This window comes from Bos mutus, chromosome 20 (genome assembly GCF_027580195.1).
Source record: "Bos mutus isolate GX-2022 chromosome 20, NWIPB_WYAK_1.1, whole genome shotgun sequence".
Taxonomy (NCBI): domain Eukaryota; kingdom Metazoa; phylum Chordata; class Mammalia; order Artiodactyla; family Bovidae; genus Bos; species Bos mutus.
The window spans coordinates 32,652,332-32,673,293 of NC_091636.1; the positions used below are offsets into that span (position 1 = coordinate 32,652,332).

General features: G+C 39.1%; 1 protein-coding gene across 1 annotated transcript in view; it reads left to right on the plus strand.

The window, feature by feature from the left end:
* OXCT1 (3-oxoacid CoA-transferase 1) overlaps positions 1-20,202 on the plus strand; it is a 165,918-nt gene extending 145,716 nt beyond the window's left edge. Inside the window, exons 15-17 of the mRNA XM_005889720.3 lie at positions 4,732-4,812; positions 11,738-11,839; positions 18,338-20,202. Coding sequence (XP_005889782.1) covers positions 4,732-4,812; positions 11,738-11,839; positions 18,338-18,379 — 225 coding nt within the window. The 3' untranslated portion in view covers positions 18,380-20,202. The remainder of the gene's footprint in view (positions 1-4,731; positions 4,813-11,737; positions 11,840-18,337) is intronic.
* The last annotated feature ends 760 nt before the right edge of the window (positions 20,203-20,962 follow it).

The following is a 20,962-nucleotide window of genomic DNA, read 5'->3' on the forward strand; positions in this document are numbered from 1 at the left end:
GTCGCTCAGTCGTGTCTGACTCTTAGCGACCCCATGAACCGCAGCCTACCAGGCTCCTCCATCGATGGCAGGAGCATTTTCATTTCCTCCGTTCATTTTCTGGGTAAGAGTACTAGAGTGGGTTGCCATTGCCTTCTCCGCCAGCCATATGGTTTGCTCCCAAATATGGGTTGCGGTTTCATTGGTTCTGTGGGTCTCGGGAATTTTGTTTAGGCCATTTTCTGTGTAATTCTGTGTTCAACTTCATTGAGGAACTTAAGACTTCCTGAAAAATTCCCTGGTGGTTTAGTTGCTAAGTTGTGTAGGACTCTTTGTGACCCCATGGACTGTGTCCATGTAGGTCCCCATATAGCCTGTCAGGCTCCTCTGTCCATGGGATTTTTCAGGCAAGAATACTGGAGTGGGTTGCCATTGCCTTCTCCAGGGGATCTTCCCCACCCAGGGATCAAACCTGTGTCTCCTGCATTGCAGGCAGATTGTTTACCATCTGAGCCACCAAGAAAGCCTAAAGAATTCCCTAGTAGATTGTAGAAATGTTCAGTGTATGTTATGTAAACATTCAAGGTTACTGAGCACTTGCTAAGTGCTGGACACTTACAGTCACCCCTGAGGTATAGCAGATGGATAAGACACAGGATCCTTGACCAGCTAGTGTGGAGTGGAGTGAGGCTTTACACTCAGGTCCTTGACTCTGCTCTGAATCACTGAGCTGTACTGTTTACATGGAAAATGGTTTCTGAAAGGTGTGTTTTGGTGATGTGCCGTGCTGTGCTTAATCGTTCAGTCATGTTCATCTCTTTTTGGCCCCATGGACTGTAGCCCGCCAGGCTCCTCTGTCCATGGGGATTCTTCAGGCAAGAATACTGGTTGCCATGGCCTCCTCCAGGGGATCTTCTAAAGCCAGAGATTGAACCCAGGTCTGCTGCATTGCAGGTGGATTCTTTACTGTCTGAGCCACTAGGGGAAGTCCAGGAACACTGGAGTGGGTAGCCTATCCCTTCTCCAGGGGATCTTCCAGCCCAGGAATTGAACTGAGGTCTCCTGCATTGCAGGCGGATTCTTTACCAGCTGAGCTACCAGGGAAGCCCTTCTGTCTTGGTAGGGCACAATTAATTCTGGTAGTTGAAATTCTCCAAAACCAGAGTTGGTTGTTCATTGGAACCCAAGTGGCTGCTTTCACACCAGATGTAGGTCTTGCTCAAATAACAGGAACAAAGTAAGAGCTCCCCACAGAAAAACGTTCCTTGGAGGCCCACAGATTGTTCACTTTGTTCACATGCAGACCTGGAATTCATTGTGACATGTCTTATTTGAGTTGTATGAAGTGCAAGGAGTCCTGACAACTATAGCAGTTCGAATGTTCATCATTAATTTCAGCTCTGTAATTAAGCGTCTGTGACATGTGCAAGCTTTCTTTGAAATCTGGGAATGAAAATAGACCATTAAAAATGAAGCAGAAATGAGGTTTTATTTCTACAGCTATAAATTTTCTTACACAGTAAAATCTAGAAACATACAGTTTGTTGTTAAAAGTGTAATGTCTATCCACTCTCTCTATATCTATTTAGCACTAATTTTGACTAAATTAAAGTAATACAGTTGGTCAGTTTTTGAGATTCACCTAAGATTCCCAATGGAATTCCCCTTTTTTCCCCATTCGTTCAAAAAACACTGAATATCTTTTGTGCCATACACTGGATTAAGTGTACTAAAGCCTCTTAATTACTCGTATGTTGGTGCATTGACATGTTATTACAAGGAGTAAAATCTTAAGCCCAGTTATTTGAAATCCTTTGCTTCTGATCATACTTAGTATGATAGCAGTTTTGAGAGAGACATAAGCCAGCTAGCAGTGCATAATTGAGAAGGTAAAACTTGGAGATGGCTAAAGATGGTGATGGCATCATGTGTGGGGCTTTTAGACCCAACATGGAAGCAGTAGGAACATTTTTGCCATTTTAAATAGAGGATCTAAAATGTGACAAATTAGCCTTCAGCCTCAAGGGAAATAGTAATTTAGGCTCCTGGTGCTTGGTCCTTAGAAAGGAGCTTCATCATAATCAGAAGAAAATGATCTGAAGATCAGATCATTAGAGCTAATGTTTCAACTGTGCTCCAGAGATGTGCCCCATCGGTCACCTCTGCACTGCACGGGGTTGGGGGAGTAGGGAATGGCGGAAAGGGGTTGATGGTTGAAAACCTGCTTCCCATCTCAATCCCTCTTTCATGTTTGAAGAAAAGGCAGTGTAGCTGAAGGAATCTTTGAAAAAAAAATATGAGTATAGACCAGCACACACAGTTTACCAATGAGCGAACAGAGGCCCAGATATATTCCAGGAAAGGCAAATAACTATATAAGAAAGTGAATATAATCATGGTTTTCTACACTGCCTGGGGTATCAGTGAGCCATTGTACAGTCATTTTGCCAGCACAGTGTAAATTCTGACTATTGAGTTATATACGAATTGTGACATAGCTACGCTGGGTGAACTGAAGATGATGAAGCATGGGGGTTTGCAGGAGAGGAAAGTCTTCATGTGCCCCTGTAAGAAGTTAATAGATAATACCTAAAGCTGATTAATTAAAACATAAATAGCTTTGTCAACATAGCATTTAAAAATGCAGAGGTTCAATGGAACAGAATACAGAGCCCAGAAATAAAATCACACACCTTTGGTCAATTAATCTTCAACAAAGGAGGCAAGAATATACAATAGAGAAAAAAACCGTGTCTTCGATAAGTTGTGGGGAAACTGGACAGCTACATGTAAAGAATGAAATTAGAACACTACCTAACACCATACACAGAAATAAACTCAAAATGGCTTAAAGACTTAAATATAAGACATGACAACATAAAACTAGAAGAAAACATAGACAAAACAGTCTCTAACATAAATTATGGCAGTATTTTTTTAGAGCAGTCTCTCAAGGCAGTAGAAATAAAAGCAAAGATAAACAAGTGGAACCTAACCAAATTTATAAGCTTTTGCACAGCAAAGGAAATCATAAAATGAAAAGATGATCTACAAGCTGGGAGGAAATATTTGAAAAAAATGGAACCAACAAAGTCTTAATTTCTAAAATATACAAACAGCTCATACAACTCAATAACAAAAAACCAGACAACCCAATGAAAAAATGGGCAGAAGACCTAAATAGATATTTCTCCGAAGAAGACATACAGATGGCCAATAAGCACATGAAAAGATGCTCAACATTACTAGTTATTAGAGAAATGCAAATCAAACTACATTGAGGCACCACCTCATTCCAGTCAGAATGGCCATCATTAAAAAGTGTAAAAATGGTAAATGCTGCAGAGGGTGTGGAGAGAAGGGAACCTTCTTACACTTTTGGTGGGAATGTAAATTGGTACAGCCACTGTGGAAAACAGTATGAAGGTTCCTTAGAAAACTAAAAATAGAGTTGTCCTGTGAGTTAGCAGTCCCATTCTTGGGCATATATCTGAACAAAATTCTAATTTTAAAAGATACAGGCACGCTTACGTTCATAGCAACACTACTTACAATAGCCAAGAAATGGAAACCTACATGTCCATTGACAAATGAATGGATAAAGAAGATATCTATATATAGGTATATATAGATATATATGTATACACACACATATATATAATATTGCCTATCAATAATATCCCACATTAATTAATATTTATATACTAGAGTACTACTACTCAGCCATAAAAAAGAATAAAATGATGCCATCTGTAACTACATGGATGAGTCTAGAGATCATATTGAGTGAAGTAAGTCAGACAGGGAAAGAAAAATACCTATGATATCACTTTCATGTGGTATCTAAGATACGACACAATGAACTCATCTATGAAACAGAAACAGCCTCACAGACATAGAGAACAGAATTCCTGTAAGGAATTCTCTGGCAGTCTGGTGGTTAGGACTCAGCATTTTCATTGCTTAGGGCTCAGGTTTGATCCCTTTTTGGAAAACTAAAGTCCCACAAGCCATGTTGCTCAGCCAAAAAAATAAAAAGAAAAAGAAACAGACTTGTGAAAGCAGGTGGGCAGGGGAGGGTTGAATTGGGAGTCTGGGTCTAGTAGATGCAAGCTATTGTATATAGGGTGGATAAACAACAAGGTCCTGTCGTATAGCATGGAAAACTATATTTAATATCCTGTAGTAAGCCATAGTAGATAGTAAAATTTGTTATAAAATAAAAAAATTTTAAATGCAGAGGTAAGAAGAAAATGTATAGAAGTATATAGAAAAATGCTAAATAAAGTTGAAATTGATTTCCTGTTCAGAGCATGTCTAAGGATACGAGGGGAGTCCAGAGCTTCTGTTTTCTGTGAATGTATTACTTTTTCAACAAATAAAAATAAAACTTGAAGGAATGTATAATATGCATTTGTATCCTGTGTATGCCCCCTACCCTTGGTAGAAAAATAACTCATTTGTCAAGGAGACCCTTCCTTGGGAGATCTAAGGGTGGAGGCTTAGATCAAATCTGTGGCTGGCTGTTTCCCAGCTAAACCAGTTATGCCTTTGGCTACTCATTTGTATTTCTCCTTAAATTACTGTAGGAACACAAGCTGCCTCCAGAAAGGTGAAAGCATGATGGCGCAAGTTTTTGAAACAGCCTGTACTTAGGAGACAATTTCTCTGATAATTCCTTTTGTCCTATCTTATACCAATTCTAAATAAGAATCAGCCCCTAACTACTCTTTTTGATGTTTTTTAAAACAGGGAAATGCACATAAAATCATGGAGAAATGTACATTACCTCTAACAGGAAAGCAGTGTGTCAACCGTATCATTACTGAAAAGGTAAAGTGCCTTTCTCTTTCATTTCCTCTAGTGCCTGCTACCTTTTTTAAAAAATGTGTAAGCATTTTAGAACTTTTTGTTACTTTCTAAAAGTGTATTACATTGGTAGTCATGGGATTAATTTAATCTGTGGGTAGACTGAATAGGAAGATTCATCAATTTAATGTTTCTGGATGCAGAATTCTTAAGTGAACTTCTCTGGAAATATACATATACACACAAAATGAACTCTTGCCCTTGGTAACTTTGACAGTGTGATACAAATAAAAGTTATATTGAGCCTTATGACTAATACAATAGATGATCTATACAAAGTTAAGAATATATTTATCATTCCTGTCTTCTTTGATTTCCTGAATTGCAAATACATATTGTTGGATCTCATTTTAGGAAACTCAGTAAAAATTAGGTTTTAACCATTTAGGTGCAAATTGCAGTATGGCCCCACAGTGAGCCAAAAAATCTATTCTTTGGTTCTTGCATAAAGCGGACTTCAGAACACACTTGCGTTTTAGAGGGCCTCTAGATATTATCTTCTTTGATAGAAAAGTGTTACTGGTAAATTGAAACTGAGAGCAGCATGACTGCAGGTGCTGTAGTTCCTTTCCGACCCAGATTTGAACCTGAGATGCTGGAATGACATTGCTCTCGTAAGTGAGCCAGGAGGGTGTCATTTTCATTGTTTTGATTCAGTATTTTGATGAACCACAGGACAGAATTCTCTAGATCTAGAGTCTGTTTGTTTTTTCGTAATGGTGCTGTTCCTTTTGGCATCAGTCAGGTTTAGAACCCTCATTCAGTTGTGGTACGAAGCACCCTAAAGCAGCCTTTTGAAGTAGAAGGCTTATAATACTTTTCAGAAGCCACATTTTAAGGAGAGTTTTGTCCTAAAATGGTGCCTGCCCCTAGGGCAGTTTATATCCATAAAGATGACATATAGAGAAGAACAAGCAGAGAAAAGGGCACAAATCTAACCTACCATTTATTCCAAGTCTTATCATTTCTTAAACTCCTCCACAATCATGGACAGAACTTGTTGAAAAGAATCCATTACTTTGAAATCAAAGACAAAACAGTCCTTGCTCCTGTTTTCTTTAATAAAGTGATGGCGGTACAGCTCCTACGGGTAACCCCAGCTACGTTTTACCCCAGATCTTCCTCTTCTCCCTGTAGCCCCCCTTCACGTGCGCCCTCACCGTGTTCTTACCACTTTAATGTTTTCATGTGGAACCACTCCCATTCAACTCTGCCTCCCCAGATTCTACCCATCTTTTAATATAATTTCCAGCTTCATCATGAAGAGGTTTCCGATAACTTAGCACTCACAGTTTCATCCTCAGAGTGGCCCACCATTCATTTTGGCACTTACCATCTAATATAGCGACCCCCAGCCCCCGGGTACCCATCTTAAACCTGGCTGGCACAGCCGGAGGTGAGCGTTAAGATGAGCAACCAAAGCTTCATCTGCTTCTTCCCGTCGCTCCCTGTCTTTCACATTACCACCTGAACGGTCCCACCTGCTACCCCCAGTCTGTGGAAAAATTGTCCTCCACTAAACCAGTCCCTGGTGCCAAAAAAGCTTGGGAACCACTGATTACATGCCTGCATTTTCTCATGAGATTACGTATATGTTATTTAACTTTGCTGCCATTTAAAAAAGCTTTCTACCCTTTCTCTCCATCTGCATTATTGTTTTTTACATTCTTTCATTCCATAAGTATTTCTGAGCTCCTTCTCTGAGGCAGGCTATTGCCAACAATGGGCTCAGAAAGGAGGACAGTCTACTGCCCAGGAGCACATTCAGGTGGAGCTGACATCAAGCATCCAGAGGTGCCAGCAGTTAGAGTAATGCATGTAGTAGAGTCCACAGAAGAGATGTGCCAGATCGGATGCTGAGCTGGGAACATAGAGGAAGGCTGCTTAGCAGGCTCAAGAGAGTCTCAGGAAAGCTTCTAAGTGGTATCAGATATAAGCTTTTCTCTTTCTCTCTCTCTTTTTTCTTTTTGGCCACACTGCACAGCTTGTATGATCTTAGTTCCCCAACACCAGGGTTTGAACCCAGGCCCTAGTAGTCTCAGCGGTAAAGAATCCGCCTGCCAACACAGGAGACATGGGTTTGATTCCTGGGTCAGGAAGATCCCCTGGAGAAGAAAGTGGAAACCCACTCTAGTATCTTTGTCTGGGGAATCCCATGGACAGAGAAGCATAGCAGGCTACAGTCCATGAGGTCGCAAATAGTTGGACAGAACTGAGGGTCTCAGTGAAACAAAAAAACAACTCTCGGCAGTGAGAGCTAAGAGTCCTAACCACTGGACCACCAGGGAATTCCCATCAAATATAAGCTTTTAACTGCAAGGCATTTCACAGTCTGAATCTTTTCTCCTCCAGTCTGTTGCTCTCTTTTTGCCTTAACATTCTCCCCACCTCTACCGTCCTAAATGCTGTGAACTATGTGGCATCACTTACACCTTCCCCCCCAACACACACCGTGTTCTTCTGGGACTTTGCACATCCTGTCTCTCTCCCTGGCATGCTCTTCCCACCCTAGCCATCTCGCTATTTCCTGCTCATCTTTTATGTCTCAGCTACTTATTCTTCTGGCAAACCTTCCCTATCTCTCCCCAAGTCTTGTCATTGCTTCCCTGAGTCTTAGGACTCCACCCTAACAGCACTGTATTGAAATAACCTCCAAGCTCTGCCTGTCTCACTTATTACTGTTTATCTAACATTGAGCATAATGCTTGACCTGTACACAGTGAATGCCTGTTGAGTAAATACCATACGTTCCTTGATGAGAAATTAATAGATTGAGTGATGAGTCTTGAAAAATAAACATGAGTTTTTATAACTGAAAATAAGACCAAAGAGGCCCTTCTAGGCAAAAGAAATAAAATAGGCAGAGTCACAGAGGTATTAAAACACAGCTTACTCAAGGACTTGCATGTGGGACAGTGTGGAGCATGGGACAGCATGGAGTGAGGGGATAGCCAGGGATTTTGAAGGCTGAAGATGAAAAGCCAGTGAGGGGCCAAATTATGAAGGAATGTGAATATATTGTTAATAAATTTGGGTTTTATATAGAAGGCAGTTGGGAGCCCTTCATGATTTTTAATGGACTTTGCCCTTGTGGCTCAGCTGATAAAGAATCTGCCTACAGTGTGGGAGACCTGGGTTGGGAAGATCCCCTGGAGAAGGGAGAGGCTATCCACTCCAGTATTCTGGCCTGGAGAATTCCATGGACTGTATAGTCCATGGGTTCACAAAGAGCTGGACACAATTGATCGAATTTCCCTTTCACTTTCATGATTTTTAATAGCTGGGGACACCATTGATTAGCGGAGAAGGCAGTGGCACCCCACTCCAGTACTTTTGCCTGGAAAATCCCATGGACAGAGGAGCCTGTTAGGCTGCAGTCCATGGGGTCAGGAAGAGTCGGACATGACTGAGCGACTTCACTTTGACTTTTCACTTTCATGCATTGGAGAAGGAAATGGCAACCCACTCCAGTGTTCTTGCCTGGAGAATCCCAGGGATGAGGGAGCCTGGTGGGCTGCCGTCTCTGGGGTCACACAGAGTCGGACACGACTGAAGCGACTTAGCAGCAGCAGCAGAGGCAGCCATTGATTAGATTTGCATTTTGTAAAGAGCCAAGAGAAGCAAATGGCAACCCACTCCAGTGTTCTTGCCTGGAGAATCCCATGGACAGAGAAGCCTGGTAGGCTGGAGTCCATGGGGTCACACAGAGTCGGACACAACTGAAGTGACTTAGCAGCAGCAGCAGCAGCAGCAACAAAGAGCCATGTGGTTTTTACGTAGAGTAGGGGGAGAAACCATGAGACTCCCTTCAGGTATCTTGGTCAGAAATATCAAGGTCCTAAACCACAAGACCCAAAGAGAGATTTCAGAAAGATTTAGGAGATGGACTCAGCCTAACTTGGTGATGAATGGGGCATAGTACTAAGGCAGAGGTGATTCCTGAGTTTTCTGGCTAGAGTCATGGTTTACCTCTTTTATCTTTAATGAAGCCTGGCTCTGCAGGAAGAGAAAGGGAGGAGCAAGGAAAGGCAGCGAAAAAATAGGTTTTGTTTGAACATACTCAATTTGATATTCCTGAGTAAGGTGACATCGAAAGTATCCAGTCTGAGATTTCTGATAAACAAGTGGAGATGGGTATCTGGAGCTCAGAGAAGTCACAGTTTGAAGGAATATGTGAACTCATTAGCAGACGGGGGTAACTGGAACCTAACCTGTAGGTGGCGTTGTGTAGATAAAGGGAGCTAGGTGTGGCACTTTGGGTGCCTCAGGGAATGGAGTAGGTAGGGTATTTCCCCTGTGCTCTATACATAGTAGATGCTTAATAAATGCTGCCTTGCTATTAACTTTAATGACTGTGAACACTGCCAGAGCAGATGTGGGACTAGAATTCCATTTTCAGCTCTTAAGGAAAGTTCCATTAGTTGCCTGCCATTTGAAAGAGGCTTCAGAGATATTTCGACTCTGCTTTCTTGGTTTTGTGTTGCTAGAATGATGGGATGATAGATACCTTCCTCAACAGCACTTGGGCTATGACTAATTGCTTTATGCATAATGCAGCCTGTTACGGTGGTGAAAAAATAATAAAATTATTCATCTGTAAAACAAAGTAATTGAAATATTATTCTTGGTAGTTGAACAGTTGGCTGTAGCTTTTAGATTTTAGTGTCTGTCTTTTATCAAGTTTTTGTTTACACTTTATATGACTAAGTGGGGAATCTCCCTCAATATTTCAAAAGTAGATTTCTCATTTTTTTAAAAATTCATAATGTTTAGTTTTCTAATATATGACCTTGAGAGCTAATTAGGGATTGATAAAGATGTTAATAAAAGGTTTTTAAAAGCAATGTCATTTGCCACAGAGTTTATCTTCTTGATCACCGAAGCTTTATACTCATAATACCACAGTTATACACAATAAGGCTCTTTTTCTCTTATTTGTTCCATTTTGATAAATTTGTGGTTGTTCATAATACAAGGGAAAGAATATAGTATGAATGATGCTCCAGACACATTTTCTGCAAATAAAAAGTTGCCAATTAAAAAAAAATTATAATTGTCATTTTGAAATTGAATAACCTACTGCATCATATGGACGTTCCTCACTGATAATTTTTCCCCCTCAAAACATATTTCAGCTGAAAAGTTTCTTTAGGAACATAAAAATATGGAAACAAAAAAGTTTGCTGAAATAAATCATCCCAAATTTAAATCATCTTTTCCAGTAAAACCAATCAGGTGTCTATTCATCAAACAAAGCAAATATCACTAGTCCCCTTAACGTTTTGCTCCTGAGGAGAAATATCAATTATCTGGAGACAGATAATCATTTGAGGCTTTAATTTGTGTTCACACACATATGCACATGTGGGAGAAAGAATATGCCTCTGTGGTGTCCTTGCTATGTCTCAGGCATGAGGCCAGCTGCTCCGAGTAGGTTTGTTATTATATTTGTCCTGTATAATAATCTTGGGAAGTAGGTTTGTTTGACATACATCTACAGATGTGAAGACAGGTTCAGCAAAGATTGCATAGCTATTGCCAGCTGAGCTGGAATTCCAGTTCATCTTGAAAGCCAGGATTCTTTCTGCTACATATTGTTGTGTCTTCTTTTTTATTATTTTTAAAATTTGTATTTTATATTGGAGTACACATTGCTGTGTCTTTTTAATAGCCTCCAGGAGTGTGTTTAAAAATGTCAATTTAGGGATGGACTTCCAAGCTAGATGAAAATAAAGATTCTAAGGCTGCAAATAATAGTTGAATTTAAGGTAATTCCAGAGGAGATGAGAGATCTGGGAAGCATAAAAAGTTTAAGTCTGAGGAAGACTGACCTTGAAAACTGGAAGAGGGAACAGTTCCTGTGCATGGAGGACAACTTACTGTAGAGTCCATGAGTGAATGTTTAGGAAAGCAGTTTCGCTTCTTGCAGTTAGAGCTTCCCATTGGTAGGTAATCTGCCTTAGAAAGTGAGCCTTCTACTACTAGAAGTTTCTAAACAAAGCCCCAGAGACCATCTCAGAAGAATGCTTTGAAGAATTCTTGTATGGAAGATTTTATTGCATGACTTTGTGGGTCCCTTCTACTCAATTTGTTGCTTTACCAAGAGTGACCACATGTGTTCTGTATCAGACACAGCTGGTTGAGCCTACCTGCTTGGGTCAAGCTATACCAATTGGCACCACCATCACCTAGTATAACCAATCAGAATGTTGAAATGCAGTGTTTAGGGTGAGGTGAGCCTTCTCATGCTTGTCCTAAATGTGAGCATCTTCATTTGATTTCCATACCAGAGGGAGAGTCACTATGCTTTCAGACCTGTGTGTTTTCACAGGACTTAAGGGAAAGCTTTAATATTTACGTGGGGGAGGGAGTTGTCTTTCAGGGCAAACTGTCCCTTTACAATTAACTCCTAGCTACTTCAGAGCACCTGCTTTTGTTTCCAGTAATTTACTGAGAAGCATCAGTCAACTTTCCCCCATCATTCCTGTGCTTTCACCTTCTAAATCTCTCCTTCCTCCCTGCTTTTCTTCCTCCTTTTTTTTCAGATCATTGTTAAATGCCAAATTAAATTTTAACCAAAAGTGTTAGATCTAACAAAAGGAAAGTAGTTAAAAAAAACTGGTTATAATAGTGGCAAATGCCATCAATAGTCAGCATTTATTTATTTTCTGGCATCAACAGTGCTCCCCAACTAATTGCCAATTAAGGCATTGGCGTTTATTCTCACCAAAATATAGTAGTTACAGTTGACATGTTTTCATTGCTGATTTTCAGTCTTTTACCCTGGGTCTTTTCTGTCCTTAAAAAACTTGTGAGGTTATTTCTGTTTCGTGCTATAAAATAATTACAGTGATAGGAATAGTCATTGTCATCTTCTTGATTTTGACAGGCTGTGTTTGATGTGGACAGCAAAAAGGGTCTGACTCTTATTGAACTCTGGGAAGGCCTGACAGTGGATGACATAAAAAAGAGCACTGGGTGTGATTTCACAGTAAGTGTTTCTATGAACAAATCCAGCCACTTGTCCTGTACCCCGAGCTTGGTTAATGGGTATTTATGGGACATGAACCATTAATTTGTGATCATTTTTGGAGTTGACCTTTGCAGGAACAGGAGTGGAAGGATGGGTGCCTCCAATGAGAGCAGGTGGGAGCAGGAATAGGCTCTGACTCAGGGGACAGGGTTGGCTCAGGGATCAGAAGCAGGAGGGGGAGGAACCACTAAGAGCTGCTGCAAACAGCAGGTTGAGCTTGAGCTCTAAGCTATTTACTGTAACATTCCTTGCAGTCCTCTGTTCCTGGGTTATGTATTAGGCACAGCCAAACTTAATTAACTAAAAAATGTGAGCCACACACAGACAAATGATACTTCCTTATTTTGAAACGTATGTGTGGAAGTTGATTTTCTCTCTGATTAACTTCTTTGCCTGATCATTCCATCTATGGGTGATCCTCGAATGTTGAGCTTTTAACACCACTGGATTGATAATCACAAAATGGATGATTCCTGTATTTGAAGAAAAACTGTGCTTTAAAACTCTGACTTACAAAGCATATAAGAACATCGGGAGTATCCACTAAGAAATCTCCAAATCCCTTTTTTAAACAAAGAGAATAAAGTCCACGGGGTCACTCAGTTGTGTCCAGTTCTTTGCGATCCCATGGACTGTAGCCCGCCAGGCTCTTATGTCCATGGAATTCTTCAGGCAAGAATACTGAAGTCGGTAGCCATTCCCTTCTCCAGGGGATCTTCCCAACCCAGGGATCAAACCTGTGAATCTGTGCCTCCTGCATTGGCCGGCGGATTCTTTACTACTACTACCAGCTCGGGCCTGATAATATAAATAATAGCCTTTTAATATAAGAGCTTATTTGTGAATCACCAATCACCAAACTAATGGGATTGGGCAGAGAGTTCAGTCCATTTAGAGTTAATTGAAAGTAAAGGTGAAATGTGTCTGAAAAATGAAGAAATAGACTTTGCTTCTCACATACCTTTTTAAGAACAGCTCTACATGTTAAAATGAAATATATTTATAATGAGAAGAAATATTGCAGCTACCCATCCTTGAGAAAGTAATTTAACGAACTGTTAGTCGCTCAGTCATGTCTGACTCTTTGCAACCCTGTGGACTGTACCCCATCAGGCTTCTTTGTCCGCAGAATTTTCTAGGCAAGAATACTGAAGTGGGTTGCCTCTTCCTTCTCTAGGGGTCTTCCTGACCCAATGAGGATCAACCTGATCCACATTGCAGCCAGATTCTTTACCATCTGAGCAAGCAAGGAACTTCCTTGATAAATCAAGCATGTATTTCATACATTTCTTCCTGAGGTACTACATGATTGGCTGGTACCTATTAGTGCTTAACAAACATCTGTAAACAATTGTGCTGCATAATTCACGATCCACATATAACTGTTTCTGGTACTGTGTGAAGGTCTTTGTCTATTAACCTTCTTTGAATTTCCTTTCAGAAAAAAGAAGTCTTCCAACAACTCCTTACATGAAAAGCACATCTTTAATTAACTTTTCAGTGACCTCAGTGGGTAACAAATGGGATTTGTTTAGTTTAACTATTTAGAATTCCTTACTCCAGTGATGAAAGCAACCAGTTCTTCTTCCTTAATTAGCTATTCTTTATATTTTTTCCCTCTGTGGATAAGTTAACCTCTTCTTCAGCAGATGACATTTTTGAGACATTCTATTGAATGTTCAAATCTCTGCTACAGAAGGGAATTGTAAAAGAAGATCCTCATTGTTACCAGTTTTTTTTTTTTTTTTTCTTTTTAAGTCATGTAGGTAAATCAAGAATGAAAAAGATAGATTTTTACTGTTTTTACTTTGTTTTTTAAGTGCTAGTTTCCATGTCTTGATACATTGAAAAATATCTCTGTGGCACCTCTCTTATCGCAGTAGCAACCCTCCTCCTCTTTTGGCATTGACATATAATTTTGTTTCCTCCAAATGAGGCTGTTGAAATGAAATGTTAATTTTTATGTCAACATTGCTCTGAAAATGAAAAGGTCTAGTAGTATCAGCTAAGCCATCTCAACAGAAGAACTGGATTTTGAGGATCTAATGATCAATGGCATCTCTTTAGACCCTGACAGATGAAGCCACATGTATCAGATTCTCTGTAAGACTAGAGACTGAAGTGTTCTTATTCATAAGAAGTTCTGTTTAATAGCTGGGTTATCAACAAGCTACATTTAATAACAAAGTACATTGGGATAGCATCTCTTTATTTGATAACTCAAAAGATATCTCATGATTATTACTGCATAGATAGAATTTTACTCTATGTGACTGCATACAATTTACTCAAGATCTCTGTTTGACAAAGGCCACTCAGCCTTCACTGTATACTGAGAACTGAACATTTTAGAAAGGCATAGTTAGACCAAAGAAAGCTAAAGACCTCGGTCAAAGTAAATATGAAAATGTGTTGGTAAAAATCCCATGTACCTAAGAATATGGGCAAGGGACTGGGCAAAAGATATAGAATGTGAGCTGATGGAGAAAATCCTGAGAATTAAAAAAAAAAAACAAATATGACAACATCAGATAACAGGACATGACAAAATTGAGGTTTCAGGGTATTAAAAATAATGGTAATGAAATATCTGAGCATTAAAAAAAAAAAAAAAAGAATGACTAAGACTTTTCCTGTATGTCACAGTGCAATTAGCAAAAACAAAAAATGTGAAGGGAAAATGTGTCCTTTAGGTATCACTTGAAATAGGTTTAAAAAAAATTCATAGTAACCATGATGTGAGTAGAAAGGAATTTTCTTTTCAATTAGTAGGAAAGTCTCTGTCATGTTACATCTGAAACTCCAGAGAAAGCAGTAGACGTTTTGTAAAAGAAATGCAAATATTGACTATATTTCAGGAAACTTCCTCACACTTCTAAAATAAGATTCTGGTCAGGAGTAGTTGACAGCAAAAGAAGCTAACCCATAATGGACAGAGGTCTTGTTCCATATGATCACTTTCCTTCAAAATGCAATTGTTATAAAGAAAGGGACTTTCCTCTATATTTCTTGAAGATTGGGTTCAAAATCTATTGAGAGAGAGAAACGAGTTGGTCAGAGGTTAAAACATCATGTTATAAAGCCTAGGATGAAGAATGTGGCTTAGATGTACAGCCACATAAGCTTTCCCAATTACAAACCCCTGAAGTGAGAGGGACCTCCACTCCCAGTTATAGGCAGCCTTGAAAAATCAGGCCTTCCACGCAGAGGAGAGTCTTTTCTACTTAACTTCTTTCCATGTGGCTGAAAGCAAAACAGCACATGCTCCCTACAGAAGGCTGAGGAAGAAGGTTCAGACTGAGTCCTACATACCCCCAGTTCTTCTGCCCAAATCCTTCTTAGGGGACACACTTGAGGCCAGAGTATTACACTGGTAAGTGTCCTTCCCCATGAGCAGTGGGGAATAAATGCTTGACACCAGCACTGTTGGTTGGTAAAGCCATACACACATGTTCACGCCCTACAAATGCTTGACTGTGATGCTGTGCAAGAATGCTTTTCTATTTTTTTTTTTAATAATTTTAGCTCCAAACATTTTTATGACTAAGGAGTTCTCTGGTTTACTTTTTTTCTAGGGCACTCATATTTTGAAAAAAAATCTCTCAAATAAATAGTAATAATTCATTTTCAAAGAGCTAAAGGGATATTGCACAGTTCTCATATTAAAGGTGTGACAAGCTAATGAACACATTAAATTTCTTTATTTCTGGTTATACTTACATCACTCAGTGTGTTACTGCCAGCTACTTCCTGGGTCAAATAGAAAGAAAAAGGAAATGAGCTCCCTGGTAGCCTAGTGGTGAGGATTCTGCCGCAGCCCAAGTTCAATCCCTGGTCGGGGGAACTGAGAGCATGCAAGCTGTGGGGTGCAGCAAAAAAAAAAAAAAAAGGAAAGTGGCATCCTACCACTTAAATTCCATTATATTCCAAAGTATCTTTTTGAATAAGTAGTTGGTTCAATTGGATATTCATTTCTTTCTTTTCTGATTCATGCTTGAATTACATAAAATAGGTTTTTCTTTACCACATATATCTGTGAGCCTTTTTGAACTAGAATATTTCTATTTTATTTTTTAAGTTTTCTGTTTCTTTAATTTAAAAACTTAAAAATAAATTGAATCTACAGTTGAACATCATGTAGTAGAATAAACCTTCAGAGGTTATTAGTTGTCCATGGTTATTTATTAAACTCCCAGTGTATCTCCCATATTAAGCTATGAAACATGAATAAAACAGGACAAACTAGTATAGTTCCTAATCCCAAGAGCCTTGGTCTTTTCTGTAGGTCGGAATACACCTAAACCACCAGTGGCAACAAATCAAATAAGAATCCTGCCTATTGATATGTTTGCAGGGGAATCTGAAAGAAGCCAGCTGCAAGCATTCTTTGCAAGTTGAATAAATTTGTATGCTCAATGTCTATTATGAACTGGTATTACACCAGAATTAAACAGTATATTCTTTGGATTTCAGTGGACTAGGAAGACAACTTGTTAGCTTATCCTCTGCTCATAAATCATACAGTCCTATGCTTAGCCTGTAGATCACTTTGGCAGGATAATCTGCTTCAGCTTACATGGGTTCACCATGTTGATGAGACTGTGAGAAAACAAATGAAAAATGGTGGGTTAGTAGCTGTTTTTCTTTACAAAAATAGGCCAAGTCAGTGTACCTAAAGGTTCATCTTCTTTTCTGTTAAAAGTCAAGTTCCATGCTGAGGCTATAAAGGTTACTAAGAGCTCAAAATAGGGCCAGCATGACAAGGATAAGGATCAGATGTTTAGTTTGAAAAAGTCAAGGTGTCCAGTTTCCTTTTAAAGGCAATGCTATAAAGCACCTATTAGAAAATGACCTGTTTCCAAAGAAGAGTTTTATTTCATTAAATTATTTCCACAGATGCTCTGTTGTTTAAAAAAAGAAAATTGATTGTTTATGAGACACACTCTCTAAATACTCAGAGCCCATATATCTTTATTCTCTTTGGTAGAATTGAAGATCTGTGACTTTTGTATATTAATGTCTTTTATTTTGTCTATTATTATGTATCTGTTCTTGGAGCTGGCAAGTCTGAGTGAGCTCTCGTTTATCCTAAGATATGTACCAAGCCATTCTGATCTTTTTTATTCTGGTCATGGCATTTTTAGGTAGAAAAATGGAAGAGGTACACTAACTTTTGACATTGTGAAGACTTAATAAGAAAACAATGTACAAATGAATAGCAATATTTAACTTCATCATAGCCAAATAATTGTCTTCTGTTTTTACTACTGACTTAACCTGTATTAGGAGACCTTTCTTCTAGTTCTTTGAGGCTTATCTAATCTACTCATTCATTCATTCATTCATTTCACAAAATTTTAAGTGTTTATTCTAGAAGACAAATTAGATCCCCTTCAATTGTCACATCCATGAAGGGCTCAAAAATCACCTAAATTTTAGTATTCCATACTGTGCTTTCCATGGAGCCTGTTAACTAAGACTTAATGGATATTTGCCAGATTAAATTTACCTGCTATTACACCTTGAAAGATCTGTCAAAATTAAGCCAGACTACTTACCACCAGGGTTTCCCTGGTAGCTCAGATGGTAAAGAATCTGCCTACAATGTGGGAGACCCACGTTTGATCCCTGGGTTGAGAAGATTCCTAGAGAAAGGCATGGCAGCCCACTCTGGTTTTCTTGCCTGGAAAATTCCATGGACAGAGGAGCCTGGTGGGCTGTAGTCCATGGGGTCGCAAAGAGTTGGACATGACTGAGCAACTAACACACACACTTACATTTAGATTTCCTCCTCGACCAGCTTTAGCATTAAATATAGATCTGCCCTCATATTTCTCTACTTCAAGACTCCTTGGAATTCATTTGCTATTTGGTACATTGAACATAATCATAGTTAATATTTAATATTTTTAATACTGTTACTTCCTTTTTGTAATAACCTGGTATCTTTTTATTGCCTTTTTATCATTTCCACTCTGATTATAAAATTTCTGATAAAAGTGTGTTATCCAAAGACTACATTATCTCTTAACAAAATTGTGAATTGACTGGATCTATTTTAAGGATTCTGAAACTTGTGGCTTGCTCCATGGCTCTGTTCTGAGTGAAGTTCATCAGTCTCAGAGCTCAGGGGGCCATTCAGGAGAGTTTGGTCATCTGGACCCTTGTTCATCTGCTGCTCCTCCTCCACCTCCTCCTGGTTGCGAGTCTTAAATATCTTTAAGAGCTATAATGCAAGAAGGTTGAGAACTACCAGATACACAAAATGTAAATGGATAAAAGTGTTCTTTTTCTCAGTGGCTCAGATGGGGAAATACTGAGGAAACTCCAGGTGAGGGCTATGGCAAGATTACTTGTTGCCTACATCATTCAGTTTTGGAAATTCAAAGCAGAGATGTTTTATACCATGAGGTTTTTCTCATAAGTCCATAATTTTTTTTCTCTTTCTTTTACCAGGTTTCACCAAAACTCATACCAATGCGGCAGATCTCAACTTGAAATGTGTAGTAAACCGTTGTTCTAGGCCTTGTGCTCTTCATTTCAACCACATAGGAGTTTATTAGGACATCAGTAATCATAATTGTATATCTTACAGTTTTTGTCTAGTTTTCTTCTAGTGTCTTAGTGCTTTTATAGCCATACAGATTTTGTTCTCTCCAGCGTGCTATGGCATTTTAATGAATAACCAAAAGGAAAAATATATATGCTTAGCTTATTTGTTTTATAAGTGCTGAGAAGGTCATATTTACAGTTGGTGCTCACATTGGATTTATCTTCATCTTCTGTGGTAGGTACATTAAATTGTGCACAATTTGTACCAAGATGGGCCCTTAGGGAGAGTTTCATTGGTATACTTTCCCTCCTAACTAAATCATGACATGTAGAAAAAAAGGAGGGAGGAGAAGAACTCCACTCAGAGTATACCCAGGGCAGCATTGTTCTAGTTCTAAAAGATAACATTTGTGTGGATTGAATTAGGAGAAATGTTGTCTTAAAGATCAGGTTTTTCCTTTAGCCTTCTCTGTCTTTTCTTTTGGAGCCTCTGACTTTGTGATTACATCTTGGTGCATCCCTTCTCCATCCCCACTTTTGGTAACTAAAATAAATGCCCAAGAAGGCAAACAGGAACATCTCTGTGTGAGAGAAGTAACCTGGTTTGTGGGAGAGACCAAAGGGTATAGAGTCTATTGGTGCTGACATCCAACCAAGAAGTTGCCTTTATAAACAAACCAAATAAATACCTGTGCTTTGCCAAAGATGACAGTTTGTTTTGTTTTTTTTTTAAGGAAGACAGCTATAAACCTAACTGATTAGTCAGTTTTCTCATTTTCAAACAGTACAGTATTCCTGTGTATCCAGAAGGATCCTTAGAAGTCTTTCTCTATGGTATTGTGGGCTTCTTGTATAATACCTCCTCTTAAGGTAAGAGGAGCTGTAGGGTAATTTATCATGAACCTGCAGTAACAATGACCGGAGAGGTTTAGTTTGTTTGTTTTTTTAAGAATTCTTTCTTTTCAGGGTCTCTTTTTTCTTCTTGGGAAAGTTTCTAAATATTGAATGCCTTTTTCTACAGAACAGTGTTCTTCTTTATTCTGCCCAGGATTCTTCCTTGAACAAAATACTTTTTATTCAGCTTTATCAAACTAGGGAAAATAATGATGAGCAAATCCAGGATTTGAAGTGCAGTGAACTTCATCCTTAGAAAATAAACATGGTAGATTAGATTTTGTAAGGACCTTCTCCTCCGAGGTATCCTCAGTTATCAAACAGTTCCCCAGGGGGTCTACCAAGCGTCCTGGGTATCAAATTGGAGAAAAGTCCAGGCACCCTGAAGACAGGCCAGATTGCTGTCCTCTGGACAGAGGTAGGCATGTTGTAGTGCAATATATCATTCCTCTCATACCAGATATAGGCATTTCTGCAAGTTTTTAGCTAATGGCTGTCATTAAATTCACTTTCTCTTCAGATACAGCTACAGTTCTGTCATTTTAGAGGAAGGAGAGGAGAAGCACACTCCATATATAAAATGGTCTTTCTGGCTGGCTGCGTGTTTGAAAGCTTCCTCTCCCAATACTGGTAAAATGGACTTTCTAGAGAATTTTAATGGTCTAGAGAATAATTTACATCTGTGTTAGAGTTATGGTTTGGAAAATGTATGACATTGATGGTTGCTGTATTTGTAAACTTACTTCTTCTGTGATTCTAAGAAAGCTCCTCATGTTGAGTGGCAAATTCTAAGTAGATGACTTTATATTCTTGATTAAAGAGTACCATAGGTGTTAGGAAATGCATTAAGAACTACAATAAATATTCCAAATGGATGTCGATCAGTGTGATTGTCCTTTTTCTCATTTGGGAATGGTTTAAATGTGGGAATGATGCAACAGAGATTGGTGTGATAGCCAATAATAAAGTTAGCACACTTAACCACTTGTAATCAAGTGACTGTTTTTTCTTTTGCTCTTGTCAAAGAAAAGATGTTATCCTTCATGAAAGAACAAGTGAAATGTCTACCTACATGAATTCTGACTTTGCTGCTTGTCAGAGTCAATCATTTATTTGTCTACAAAAATTGATTATCCCAGATTTCCATGTGTTATTATTTATTCGCATGTATCTAACATTCCTCTATTGTTGCTCTTTAGTTGCTGAGTCGTGTCCGACTCTTTTGAAACCCCGTGGACTGTATCCCACCAGGTTTCTCTGTACATGGGATTTCCCAGGCAAGAATCCTGGAGTGGGTTGCCAATTTCCTTTTCCAGGAGATCTTCCAGACCCAGGAATCAAACCCACATCTCTTGCATTGCAGGCAGATTCCTAACTGCTGAACCACCAGGGAAGCCCAGCATTCCTTTAGTAGTGAGTAATTTTCCAGTGATATGTAGGTTTTACTTGCATTTTGAAGTGGCCCTACCCAGGTGTCTAACCAGCATCTATGTTGCCCCTCTTGTAACAGACTCACCCCCTGTCCAAGGAGCTGGGCCAAGGATATGCCTCTTTTTGTAACTCTCCTTTGTCCAGAGTGATTTTATAAGGGATGGCTGTATGGCCCAAAATGTATGATTCAGGTTATTTATCCTA